This window comes from Candoia aspera, chromosome 2 (genome assembly GCF_035149785.1).
Source record: "Candoia aspera isolate rCanAsp1 chromosome 2, rCanAsp1.hap2, whole genome shotgun sequence".
NCBI classification, from domain to species: Eukaryota; Metazoa; Chordata; class Lepidosauria; order Squamata; family Boidae; genus Candoia; species Candoia aspera.
This window is the reverse complement of record NC_086154.1, coordinates 56,893,751-56,907,594: the sequence shown is the minus strand read 5'-3', so window position 1 is coordinate 56,907,594 and position 13,844 is coordinate 56,893,751. Positions and strand designations below refer to the sequence as shown.

Here is a 13,844-nt window from a genome sequence, read left to right as displayed (position 1 = left end):
TCGATAACCGCATCTGAATTGTCCTTAATACGAAAATTAGGTTAATCAGGTTAGAGAGATAACCTAATTTTAACAATACTGTAACTTCTTTTTTAACGGATTGATTCCTTGACTTCTGGCTCCGACAGGGGGCAGTCAGAGGCTTCTAACCGTTTCGCCTTACAGGTTTTGCAACCGAACTGGACAGGAGATAAAGGGTCTCCTTCTTCCCTCGGGCTTTAGGAACGCCATAAGCGTCCAGAGTTTGAGAAGCACAGCTGGCGTAGCAGAAACACCGCACAGAAAAGCCTCTCACCCATTACGTTCTTTCCGTCCAAAGAACGGCAGGCCGCGCCCCCTACGCACAACACATAACCAATCGCATCTAGTCCCTTTCGTGACGCGTCGCAGTCAGGTGGCAGGACGGTCGCTCGTCCCGTTGCGTCCTTGTCCTGAGGCGTGCGTTTCCTTCTTCAGCCTTGAAGGTGAGGGCTGGGCGTGGGTGTCAGTACGCGCTAGGTTTCAGACCAGTCTCTTGGATTGACTGCATCCCACTCAGGGGGATGGGAGTGGAAAGCAGCATTGCCTTGAAAAGCGTGGCTTGTGAGCGCGGGTCCTTGATTATAGTCTTATTTGGGAAGATTTTCAGGCCTTGGGAATGAGTTATCTGGTGGAGAACCTTGTTTTTCAGCCTCTTCTTCTAAGAGGACTAGTTATGCAAAACTATGTATTAACCGGCCTTGGATGCTCTCTTGACGTTGGTGACTGAGTGGTGTTACTTCAACTTACTCACAACTGGGTCTGTAAAAGATTAAAGTGAACCCCGGGAATGGTCTCTTTTCTTCTTTTCCATCCTATCGAATGTTGGAAGGAAATGTTATATATCAGGGGTTTGGGAGTCTCTTATGTCCATCAGCAGGATAACTCTCACAGTTTGTTATGGTTGGAGAAGCCTGTCAAAGAAAGATTGAATTTGAAAATGGGCTGAATGGGCTAGGGACTACAGAGAAAAGCATTCCCGACAGACTTCTCCCAGTGCATTCCTATGGGAGAAGCAATTGGGCAGTGGCTCGCAATGCTGCTAACTGGTCTATTATAAGCCTCCTCCTTCACAGTCATGTGGCTCATCATGGAGCATATGGCCTGGGTTTCCAGTGCATATATATACAAATGCAACATGAGACAGCTGAACACACACACAGACCACATTTCTTTGTTCTACTAAAGAAAATACAGATGTCTCCTATGGCCACTGCTGGTAAAGGGATGGATAAGAATTCCAAAAGCCATAATATGGATGGTTTCCCACCTTGTTATTCTATCCAACCCAATGAAATTTTGGACAGAAATTATATAAAGGTTATATATGTCCTTGCTGAGCTGGAGATGCGTCGGAAATCTTGATCCAATGCTTTGAGGCTGTTAAGGTCTAGATGGAATAAAACAGGCTGAAATTGAATTGTTAAAAGGGTCTCTGCCAGCTCTGGTAATATCTCTGGATGGGGTGGTGCTCCTTCTGAAGGAGCAGGTCCACAACTTGGATGTTCACTTGGACTCACAGCTTCTAAGAGGTAGCCAGGCAGAGGCCATGAGCTTTGCTCAGCTCTGGCTGATGGGTCAGTTGCAGTCTTACTTGGACCAGGAGGCCCTGACAACAGTGACTTGTGCACTTATAGCCTCCTGACTGGATTACTGCAATGTGCTTTAAATGGGGCTGCCTTGGAAGGCCACATGGAAAATTCCATTGGTTGAGAACACAGCAGCTCATGTGTTAGCAAATGGGGTTCCTGCAGTCATAGAACACCTATACCAAGTGTTTGCTTATGGTAGGTTTCTGTGTGCAATTCAATGTGCTGATTGTAATCTGTGAAGCCATAATATGGTTTGGCTCCTACATACTTGCAAGACTGCCTTCTCCATATAGAAGAGACCTGTCTAACATGTCATGTGTGCACCCTAAGAAAATCTGTTGATAGTTTCCCAGTTTTGTGAGGTGAAGGGGGTAGGAACCTGCAGGCAGTCTTTTTCAATCATTGCCCTCTATACTTAGAAGATATCTTCCTCTTGAGGTCTGCTTAACACAATATTGGCTCTCTAGAAGCTAGAAAAAACAGAATTGTTCTGGAGGGTGTTTTGAAATTGAAGTGGCCACCAACTGTACTTACTAATTTACTATTTTGTATTTTTACATTTTATCTTCCAGTGTAAACCACTGGGAGTCTGCATGGATTACAGCAGAATTTATATAAAATAAATAAACAAAGGGCTTAGAACTCTGCCTATCAGCTGGATAATTCTCCAATGACAGAATTCTTTCAAAAACAGAATGCCAAAAGAAAGATGGCGTTCAAAAATGGGCCAGGTCTAGTTGGGGGCTGGATAGAAAAAAAGTTCCCCAATGTATCTTTATGGGAGAAACAGTTGGGCAACAGCTATTAAGTGTTCGGAAGGAATTTGAGAAGCCATTCTGCATGCTTTCTGTACCATACTGGCTTTTCCACAACCAGTCAGCCTCCTCCCAGTTAAGTGTGTTGTGGCAATACCAAAAAAGGACCAGTCAACTAATCTCAGGGATTCATTTGGATTTCTGAGCTTGCATGGAGTACCACTTCTCATTTTGTAACTGCTTGTTTCTTTTGAACTAATGATATCCTTCAACTGCTGTCATGGGAATCATATCTCCATTATACTTACTCAATTATATTTGCTCTGTTGTAGTAAGAGTTCAAGTCATCTCATTCATTTCTCATACTCTCTATTAGAGTATAAACAATGGACTTAACGACCTCAGTTTTGATGAGTGGTTTAACACACAGCGTTAAAGGAATGCTTTCATTCCTGGCTGAATACATTTTTATCAGTCCTTGCAAGGTGCAACCCATTTTGTGTTAGCAGTCCATCTCTAGATTAACCATGATTTCAGAACCAAAATATCTTTTATTAATAAAATTGATACTGCCTCCATAAATGCTTTGCTTACCAATCCTGACATTTAAAAAAAAACTAAAGTTGTTTGCAAGATTAGTTGATTTTAAGAGTAATCCAGCAACATGGATGGATGGTTAACAGCAAGAGCTTTGTTTCTTCTTGCTGTGGAGATTTTCTCTTGAGTTCCTTGCATTTCAATTTATATACTGTACTGTGTGCCCAATTCAGTTAAATCAGTGATTACCAGAAACAAACATTAGAATAGGCTTCTAGGTTTTGTAGCAAGTTCTTGATCCCCGTTAGGCATTGAACAAGATAGGATGATCTTAAGCCAAGGTCTTAATAAATTAAATAGATTTATTAGTATTAATAAATTGGCTCAGTATTGGTGTGTGGGGAAGATGGGTGGTGATAAAGTTTGATAAATAAAAAAAACATTGCATTATTTTTTTAGTTTTGTGTCTCTATGGGCCCAAACATAATCATATATGTAATATGCAGAGATAAAACCAAACTTTATTCCTAGCCATACTTTTATACATTTGGTTAACCATATTTTGGGGAGTCTTATACATTAAATATTCATTTTGTTCAGTGTTTTTCAGAATCACCTTTAACTTCCTTGCAAGGAGTCTTAAATCCTTCATAAAATGTCTGTCAGTAATAAAATAAGTCAACTAATGAACAGGGTACCTGGAAAGCAGCGGTTTGGTGTGTACAGATTTCTTCCTTTCTTCTTTGTTCTTGGTGGTGCTATGGAATGGTTTATGATTAATGTTCAAATTGGCAATCAGACTTTTTGTAAGTATCATTAAAAGTTTTAAAAATGTTTTTCTATATATTCAAACAGACTTGAATAATTATGCTTTTTAATTTGTATACCTTTTATATAACAAGCTTAACTTTTCTGAATAATTACACTGAAAAATTTGAATTGCTGTTTGATACTCAGATTTAACTAAAGGAAGAACTTAAGGTAACCATTTAATGGGTAACCATCTTAAATATATAGTTAATTTAAAAAGCTTGGCATCAAAGCCTCAGATGTTCTAATAAGATCAGTAGAGTGGAGTTATCTTAAAATCATGAAGTAAAGGTTCGATGCTTAGAACCTATTGGCAGGTATGCAATTGAAGTTTCGAAGCACCAACAAAGCCCAGTTATCTCTCACTAGGCTGACCATACATCCCATTTTGAACGGGACAGCCCCATTTTTTAAACATTTCCTGACCATCCTGTTGTTTTAATATGTCATTTTTGTCTCGTTTTTTTAAAAATGTTGGGGCCGTTATTGAGAAAAGTGGGGAAAAATTGAAATTGAAAAGGTGGCTGACTTGGCAGTTGTTCTCAATCTGGTGGGAAACCTAGAGCAGAACCGTAGGAACAGCTGATTGGCGGTGAGCAAGAGGAAGAGTCGCTGCTGCCAATCAGTGCAGTGGAAGACGGTCGGAAAAGCACGCCCAGCAGAAAAGAAGCCAATTGGCTCTCAGGCCAAAATGGCGGGAGGAAAATAAAATAAAAGGGCGTGCTGGAGAGGAACAGGTTGTGGGGGACAACCGGTCACTAGACTCCTCCGTTCCTGTCCTCTGTCCCAGCTCGCAGCCCTCCTGCAACCTCTCTGCCCAATGCCACCCCTGCACCAGCCTCTCCGGACCCAACCATTGCCGCACCTCCCCCCCCTGCACCTTCCCAGTTTACTGTTGATAACCTTTTTTATCTTTTTTGTGAATATGGAATATTACATAAGTTTAACCCCATTCCGTTTTGCCATCCCAGTGTCCTGTTTTTGTCTCAAGGAAGTATGGTCAGCCTATCTCACCAACGTGAAAAGTTACAAGTGGGGCAGTAACAGGGATGAGCTGAGAAAGTTTTAAGGTTCCACAGCATCTTATTTTCTATTAAAAACTCATTGCTTCCAGCAAGCAAAGAATCATGTTTTCTCAATTAAATTCATAGGGAAACCACCAGGAAATAGCATAGCTTTAAGCTAGAATGTGATTCCCAGAAGCAGATAGTGACAAATCACGTTCATACTGTTCCTGAGAAAACTACAAATCATCAAACTGGACAAACATGGCTTTACCTTTAAATTTCTTAAGTGTTGGTAAAATATTCCGGTAATCCTCACTAAGCCAATTGCATTTTGGAGACAGGCTGAAGATAACTAAAATGGCTGCAGATGGCAGTGTTAGCTTCAGACTGAGCATAATCTGACCATTCTACAAAGCAGAAAGCAAATTTCTAAAATCTTGCATTCTTTAGGACTCGACAAAATTAGCCCTTGGCCTAATTTAGAAACTAAGTTTGAGATTAGTTTCTCCCTCTTTGTTTGAGTAAGAGAAGTGGATCCTGTTGGACCTGAGGAAGTGGACAGGATCCTACGGACAGTAAATGCCACCACATGCCATCTAGACCTGTGTCCTCCTGGCTAGTAAAAGCAGGCCGGGAGGTCACATGTGGTCGGGTCCATGAGATGGTTAATACATCCTTGGGAGAGGGGGTGTTTCCGGCGGCCTTTAAAGAGGCGTTGGTACACCCCCTCCTCAAGAAGCCATCGCTGGACCCTACTGTCCTGGACAATTTTCGTCCAGTATCCCACCTCCCCTTTCTGGGGAAGGTGGTTGAGAAAGTGGTGGCTTTGCAGCTCCAGAGGGTCTTGGAGGAAACAGATTATCTAGACCCCTTTCAATCAGGTTTCAGGCCCGGTTATGGGACGGAAATGGCATTAGTCGCACTTATGGATGATCTCTGGCGGGAGCGGGATGGAGGCAGTGCATCCATCCTCGCTCTCCTTGATCTCTCAGCGGCCTTCAATACCATCGACCGTGGTATCCTTTTGGGGCGGCTCAGGGAGCTGGGGGTGGGCGGCGTAGTCTTACGCTGGTTCACCTCCTTCCTCCAGGGCCGATCCCAGTCAGTGTTGATAGGGGAGGAGAGATCGGCCCCGCGGCCCCTTCTTTGTGGGGTGCCACAGGGATCAGTACTCTCCCCTCTCCTTTTTAACATCTACATGAAACCGCTGGGTGAGATCATCCGTCACCATGGGATGAGGTATCATCAGTATGCTGATGATACTCAGTTGTATATCTCCATCCCGGGTGAAGTAAGTTATGCTGTGACCACCCTCTCTGAGTGTCTGGGGGCTGTGGGGGCCTGGATGGGGAACAACAGGCTTCAACTGAACCCTGGTAAGACCGAGTGGCTGTGGGTTAATGGTTCTTCTGTATCCGGGACATTAACATCTCTGGTTCTGGATGGGGTTGCACTGCTCCAGACAGACCCAGTGCGTAACTTGGGGGTCCTCCTGGACTCACGGCTCCTGCTCAAAGAGCAAGTGGCAGCCGTGGCCAGGAGAGCCTTTGTGCAGCTACGTGCTGTGCACCAGTTGCGCCCCTTCCTGGACCAGGAGGCCCTTCAAACAGTCACGCATGCCCTTGTTATCTCTCAGATAGACTATTGCAATGCGCTCTACATGGGGCTACCCTTGAAAAGTATCCGGAAGCTTCAGCTGGTCCAGAATGGAGCTGCGCGAGCTGTTTTTGGTGCCCCCAGAAGGGCACATGTAACCCCACTGCTGCGCGAGCTGCATTGGGTACCAGTTTGCTTCCAGGTCCAATTCAAGGTGTTGGTTATCACCTTTAAAGCCCTACATGGCATGGGGCCAGGTTACCTGAGGGACCGCCTCTTCCCTATTACATCAACCTGTCCCACCCGATCGTGCAGAGGGCATGCTACGGACCCCGTCTGTAAAAGAATTTCATCTGGCGAGGTCCAGGAAGCGGGCCTTCTCCGCAGTAGCTCCCGCCCTGTGGAACATGCTGCCCCTGGAGGTAAGATTGGCCCCATCGCTCCTGGCCTTTCGGCGGAGTCTGAAGACCTGGTTCTGCCACCTCGCTTGGGGTGGAGAGGGGAATAGAACTGCATGGGGATGGTTGTTATAGACCACTCCTCCCACCCTTGGACTGTTTTAGATGCTTCACCGCTTGGATTTTTTATTCTTTAATTCTATTTATAGTATTTTTTACTGTATTTTACTTTTTGTATTATTGTGATGGTTTTAATCGATTGTTGTAAACCGCCCAGAGGCCTCCGACAGGAGGAGATGGGCGGGGATAAATTAGATAAATAAAATAAAGATAAATAAAATTACTTTAAAAGTATGTCAGAATGAGCATGTTGTTCCACCCTGCTGTGTAATTCTTGATAGAATAAGCTTGCTCATTCTTTTATGTTCCTGATCTTGCATGAATCATCCCATTAGCTTAAGCTTGAAACATTGCAAGTTAATTATCTAATATTAAATATGACGTATTTAAAAAATGTTCATAGAAATGATCACAAATGTTTTGCAGATGATGTTTACCGTAGAAAGCAGGCTGAGAAATATTACCAGAAGTTGGAAGAAAAATGAATTCAACACTGAATTATCTGTACATAATGGATTCTGAACTTCTAAAAGAAACTACGTTTCAGAGTTTGCTTAAAATAAATTAGATTGAATACTGACTGCACGTTATTCAGTGAAATGAATTTTTGCTACTCTACCTTGTTTGAAGTAAAAAAACAACTACTCTATTTTGGTGTACTCAGGCCTGATTGATCATGTGCCATCAAGTTGGTATTGACTTTTAGTGACCACATAAATTGTCTCCAACTGTATCTGTCTCCAACCTGGTCCTTCAGGACTTCCAATTACTGCTGCTGTAATTGAGGTGCTCAGACTTACTCAGATATTAAATAGCAGTAACTAGTTACCTGCTGTGTTTTAGAAATTGTTGCTTTGTGACATATCTCATTACTGATTTATTCATTTTTATAAACTTACACAATCACATTTTTATGTCTTGTCTTATTAAATTAAAAGGAATGGTTTTGCTGTGCTACTGGGCTGACCTGAGGATGTGCAAAAAGCAAAGGAGAAAAGGGGAACATTTGATCCTGATGTTTGCAGTAGTGTGGTGTGGGCATGTAGGTATGTGACCATTATGAGAATATGTATACAATACAGGTTCATGCTTCAATTGACTACAAGTTCCTCTCGTATATGGAAGATACATGTGGGGTTGTCTCACAGAAAGGCATTTGTGAATAGGTTACATAATGTGGGTCTCATTATCAGGGTTTACATATTGCCCAAAGCCAATGTGGTTCGATTTTGGTTTAATGTGCTAATTAGCTAAACCATGGCTAAGCAAACCGTGACTTACCATATGTGAACTTACTACTATGTATGAATAAAAGGAATTTGACATGGTAAATAGCGGAACACAATTTATAATAGTTTCCAGAAACACAATTTAATACACACATTAGAGGAGCTTTCCACTATCTGGAAAAAGGTAATATACTGGAGGGGATCAGTGGTGTCCTCTCATTCAGGGTAACAAACTTTCCATGATGCTTTTCCTATAACATTGTTTTCATTAGTAAAAATCATACTATAGCCTGCTAGTAGAACAGAAAAAGACCCAATTTCTATTACTGCATCTTCAGATAGCAGAAACTTTGTGGATCTGCTTTTCCATGTACAGTTGTAATCAAAATTATTCACCCCCCATTGCAAATCAGGTTGATTGTCAAAATGTACAGACTTTCAGCTGTTTGCAATGAACAAATCAAACAAAAGCAATTGAAATAGCTCAACACAAAGAATGCTTCAAGTGGTGTTCCCAAAGTCAACTGAAAATGCAACTTAATAATGACTTCTCCAGTCTCAAAATTATTCAACCCCTTGATGGCAAGCATCTTCAGTACTTAGCAGAGCACCCTTTTGCTGTTATGACCTGCTGCAAACGAGATGCATAGCCAGACACCAGCTTCTGGCAGTGTTCCTGAAGAATCTTACTCATTCCTCATGAGCAATGGCCTCCAGTTCAGTAATATTCTTGGGTTTGCGTGCTGCAACTACCTTCTTCAAATCCCACCAAAGATTTTCTATGGAGTTCAAGTCAGGTGACTGTGATGGCCACTGAAATAGTCTTCCAGGACTATTTCTGCATCCAAACAGTGGAATTTGAGATATGCTTGGGGTCATTGTCCTGTTGGAAGGTCCAACGATGCTCAAGCTTCAGCTTCCTTACAGACGGCATGACGTTTTCTCTTAGGATTTCCTGGTATATCAATGAATTCATCTTGCTGTCCACACGCTGCAGGTTTCCAGTGCCAGAGGATGCAAAGCAGCCGCAGAGCATCACCGAGCCACCACCATGCTTAACTGTAGGCAGAGTGTTCTTTTCAGCGGATGCTTCATTCTTCCACCAGACATACATTGGGTCAAAAAGTTTGTTTTGTTTCATGGCTCCACAGAACAGAATCCCAAAACTTGTCTTATTTATATGATTTTGAGCATATTGGAGCCGACTTTTCTTGTACTTTTGGGTCAGTAGTGGTGTATGCCTTGGAGTTCTGGCATGAAAACCTCCTATGTTTAGTATGCGCTTTACTGTGCTCACTGAAACTCCTAGGTTTATAAACCCATGTCAAGTGCACATTATCTGTGATCAAGGGAAAAGTATTGTCATATTTTAAACCTAAGAATATTGAGCAGAAACTAAATCTGTAACATAAGCATTGTTATATCACAAGAATTCTGATGCTTTATCATAAAATGGGGAAGACTGCAATAAATCATTGTTTATAAATCATATACAATGGGGACAAATTGTGCACTCCCATTCTAATGCTTGCATGAGGAAGATTACAGTTGGTTTAAAACACCAACCTCCAACACAGACTTTAAAACCAGGCAGAAGGCCTGTTCTGCTATCCCATAAAGTTAAGGTTATACAATGTTGCTATTTTGATACCATTAGTAAACAAGTCAAATATGTAGGACGTGATACATGCCTTTATATTTAGGTTTAGTGGCTCAGTTCACATACTATAGTAAGTCATGATTTGTATTAATATTGCTCAATGAACAACCAAATACTATAGTCCACTCATAATGCTAAGCCGTCAATCATAGCTGACAAATCAGTGGCAGGTTTCACACATCATATGTGATTACCTTGGCTTTGACTTAATATGATGCATGAAGCCAGCCATTGTGACTTACTCAACCGTGATAAAACAAGTAATGGCTTAGCATGAATGTGCTTAGCATGTGTGTGTACCAATTTTACAATTCTATATTCCTCTAAAGCACACTAGTTATGTTTCTTTTTGGGAAAGCTTTTGAATTAGGCTAATGGTGCATATTTTCCTGTAGGTCTTGAACCTGTTCTGTGTACCTAATGTTGTAATAGCCAGTGTGTACTTCTTAAAGTGATTGAAGTGTCAGTGATTTCTTTACAGAGCATGGTTAGAATTATGGAAAAATTGTCTGGAACTAAAAGTGAGACATCTTAATGGAACAATCAAACCTGGTTAATCCAAATTACAAACTATTTTTATTTAAATTAAAAAGCCTCAAAAAGACAAACTGATAGTACATGCACATTGACTAATTATCACTTTACTCATTGGAGTATACAACCAGATGTAAAAATGAGGCATGGATTAACCAGGTCCAAAAGCATATATGCTGGAAAAAAGTTATAAGCATTGACTTGAATTAATATACAGATTTGCTCTTTAAAGAACAAGTAAGGAATAAAGAATAGGCGATAAACTACTAATCACTTTCAAACTGAATAGATGTATTTTTTTCCACTCACGCCAACCATTTCCCATACTTTTATTTGAATAACCAAAGTCCTTTTATTCTAATACAGTGTATGGTTGTGGAAGATAACAAATAAAGGATTCAAGTGGCCACAAATAAGACATGGTTTGTTCTCCTGTTCAACGATTTATAGTTAGAAAATAGTTAAGTCTGCTAATTGTGCAATGCTGGATTGTAGCCATCAAATCTTAAATCCTACATGTTACTGAAATGCCCCAGTACACATGATATTGGAATAAATTAAATTTAAAATAATTAGGGCCAGCCTAATAGTTTAAGAGGAGTGCTCTGCACTTCCAAAGAAAAGGGCTCATTTACAGTTCTAATTGTTTACTCCTAGGCTATTAGGAGTGATAAAGCTGCCCCTCAGCTAAGTTCTCTGGGAAAGACAATGCTGTAAATTATTCAACACTGATCCTTCTGCATTACACAGCATCCAAAGGGTGTCTCATCCTGTTCTTAAAAACTGTTTTTAAAAGTAATAAATAAAAATAAATAAATCCAAGTTCTTTGGTGTAATTTTTGCAATTCTTAACAAAAGTGATTGTATTAGTAAATGTCCACGGCAGTTCAAAGTCCAAAAGAACTAGGATGTGCTGCTGGCTTCTTTTACCGTTGTTGTAAATACCAGTATCTGAGGTAATGTCAAACAAGCTGGCCACGATCCAGAAGAGCATGCATGCATTTATTTCAGCAGCTCCCAACATTGCAACTGCTTCCATGTTGGAAATTACTGTAAAGTCACCTAAGAAACCACAGAAGGGGGGGAAAAAAAAAAACTTGAGGGTAGCAGCATCTGTATGTGTCTCTGAGGTTTTTAAGTATTGCAAAGAATATAAACTAAGGTTGTTTGTACCACAGATTATAGAATATTAAGGATACAAAATATTTCTCCTGTAATGTCAATTAAGTTGCATTTTATATTAGTACCTAATTTGATAACTGAATCTCTTTTAAGTGTTTAATTAGATTTTTCATAAGCTATACGCTATCAGTATATACTGTGTCTCTGAAATATCTCCACCATCATTAATTAGTTTTTAAAAATCTGTATTAAAACAGGGTTGTATATTGAGTATACCATCTAATGAATTAAAAGTTGGATTTCTAGTTAACAGCACATTTTCTGAAGTGAAAACCACGGTAACTTTTCATTTCAAGTAGTTTTTACTTAGAAATCAAGTTAGCTTTCTAAAAACATATTTTCTGATTTAAGTTTTAGCTTGTTGCTTGATGTACAACCTCCATGAAATTTATTTGAACACAAACTTGTTTTTAAAATTATCATATGCCTAAGTTTTTTCCACTGAGTCAGTTGTTTAATTTTATAATTAAATGACAAATTTATACTTCAATCAACTGCCAGTCACATCCTGAGTAGAGGAAGGCTATGCAACTAGGAAAAGTTTGTATGTAATTAGGTAGCAAATCAGTGAACTACACAATTTTAGGTAGAAGGTGATCTGTTCAAATTAACAAGAAATCCAATTAAACTTCATGTTAAGTTTTTTTTCCATGCTCAAAGGGACTATCTAGACTGTAAATGCTGGAGATCAAAATGGTGTAAAAACTGTGATCCCAAAGGAAGATATTTTTGAAAGTAATATTTTTTTACTTTTTCAACTAAGATATGCAGGATCAGGGTTTAAATACCCATCAATAAACATCATTTACTACGTTAAACTTTTTGATATTGCAGTGCAGCTAGTTATGCACTTGAAATTCTCAGAAGCTGCAATGCAATGTTTTTATCAGAACAACTTAAAAAAAAAACAGCATACAAATCTCAGTGCCAATTTATGAATAGAATTTAGGCAAGCCTCTCTCATACATGTCTTGTTACTTACCTTCAAAGATCAGTTAGATCTGCATTATTTGTAATAATACCTTAACTATTCAGAGAACAACACATCCATTTTCTTCCAGTGATAGAAATGTAAAAGTATTAAAATGTATTAAATATTGGCCTTGGCATCTTTAAAAATGTCATGTTTTGTTAAATATATAAATGTTCTGTAAGCAATCCGAGAATGTAAAAGTATTATGTATACTATCAAAAACTGATTCATATTAAACAGAAAACAGAAAGAAATATTTGCACCCTTATAGTTATTTATCTTTCCTCAAGTATCTCTATAAGCCCAACTGCTGTGGTGATAAGTCTTCTGGAGAAATGAAGCCGATAACACATTCTCTCCCTAGATCAGAGTCTACTGGCAGCACAGGTAAACGTTCATGGTTACAGGCCTCTTCAGAATGAAATGCTGGTCAGTACAAACTCACCTTGGAACTCCTAAATGCCAAACATGTTTGATCTAATCGCTGATTATTTTTCTTCTCTTTTGTTTTAAGTCCTGTGATCCTCCTAATGACCAAACATTTAAATTCTTGTATTTACCAGATTCCTTTCTCTCTACTTCAGTAGCTTTATTTTAAAAAAACTTTTAAGCACATGTACCTGCCAGAAGTAACCACATAAACACATGGATGCTCACGCCACTATGGTCTAGGCCTAAATGTATATTTCTCCAAAGTAAACTGTAAACACCCTTCCTGCCTTTTTATCAGAATCTGTGAAGAAAAAAGATATAACCTTGCTTTGCATTTAGAACCAAGTATGAGATCATCTTTCAAGTCAAAGAACCATATGCACAAGTCTATATATTTAAGAAAAGTCAACATAATATAACAAAAAGTGAAATATGCTTATTAAAAATGTCCTTATAAAAAAAAACACTCTTGCAATGTACAGTAAGATGCAATAAAAACAATTTGCCCTCCCTCACCAAGAACTAAAACAGCTATGTTCCACACATTTTTTATATGTTGGTATTGAAAGATTAAATATTTTCTATGTTGTATGCTTGGCGGATATTAAGTGTATCTCTCAGCATCAAGTCTCGAAGCCGCCATAGTGCATCTGCCATTGTGGTATGAGCCCCTTTGCTTTTCAGCCAGTGTGTAGGAAGACGACTTTCTTGCTCTTTTGAGAGGTGGACATCACGTCTTCGTGCTGAAACAAGAAAAGTACAGAAGCGATATGCTGCCTTAAAGTGTGTCCTTATACTTCACCAACAATGCTGGTGCATTATACAACATGCAAAATAAATTTTTGTATTAAATGCATAAATATGGGATGGGAAATAACTGGGCTGGTAATATTATTTGTGAAAAAGGTTTTGGAATTGGTGATGAGCATGAGCTGAAAGAGTTAGCTATATGAATGCTGCATCAATGAGAGTAAAATTTGCAAGTAACAGAAAATAATTGT

At 39.6% G+C, this 13,844-nt stretch overlaps 2 protein-coding genes across 6 annotated transcripts in view; one reads left to right on the top strand and one right to left on the bottom strand.

The window, feature by feature from the left end:
- The first annotated feature begins 358 nt into the window (after window positions 1-358).
- LOC134489291 (ubiquinol-cytochrome c reductase complex assembly factor 5) lies at window positions 359-7,474 on the top strand. Its single transcript, XM_063291896.1, has 3 exons — window positions 359-464; window positions 3,503-3,708; window positions 7,260-7,474. Exons 2-3 carry the CDS (start codon window positions 3,558-3,560, stop codon window positions 7,316-7,318), a joined length of 210 nt encoding a protein of 69 aa, XP_063147966.1. The 5' UTR covers window positions 359-464; window positions 3,503-3,557; the 3' UTR covers window positions 7,319-7,474.
- The window catches only part of PBRM1 (polybromo 1), a 78,893-nt gene continuing 72,308 nt past the window's right edge, over window positions 7,260-13,844 (bottom strand). For all 5 annotated transcript variants that reach the window (XM_063291888.1, XM_063291891.1, XM_063291890.1 and 2 more), the window contains one exon: window positions 7,260-13,586. In XM_063291888.1, the coding sequence (XP_063147958.1) occupies window positions 13,414-13,586 (173 nt within the window). In that variant the 3' untranslated portion in view covers window positions 7,260-13,413. The remainder of the gene's footprint in view (window positions 13,587-13,844) is intronic.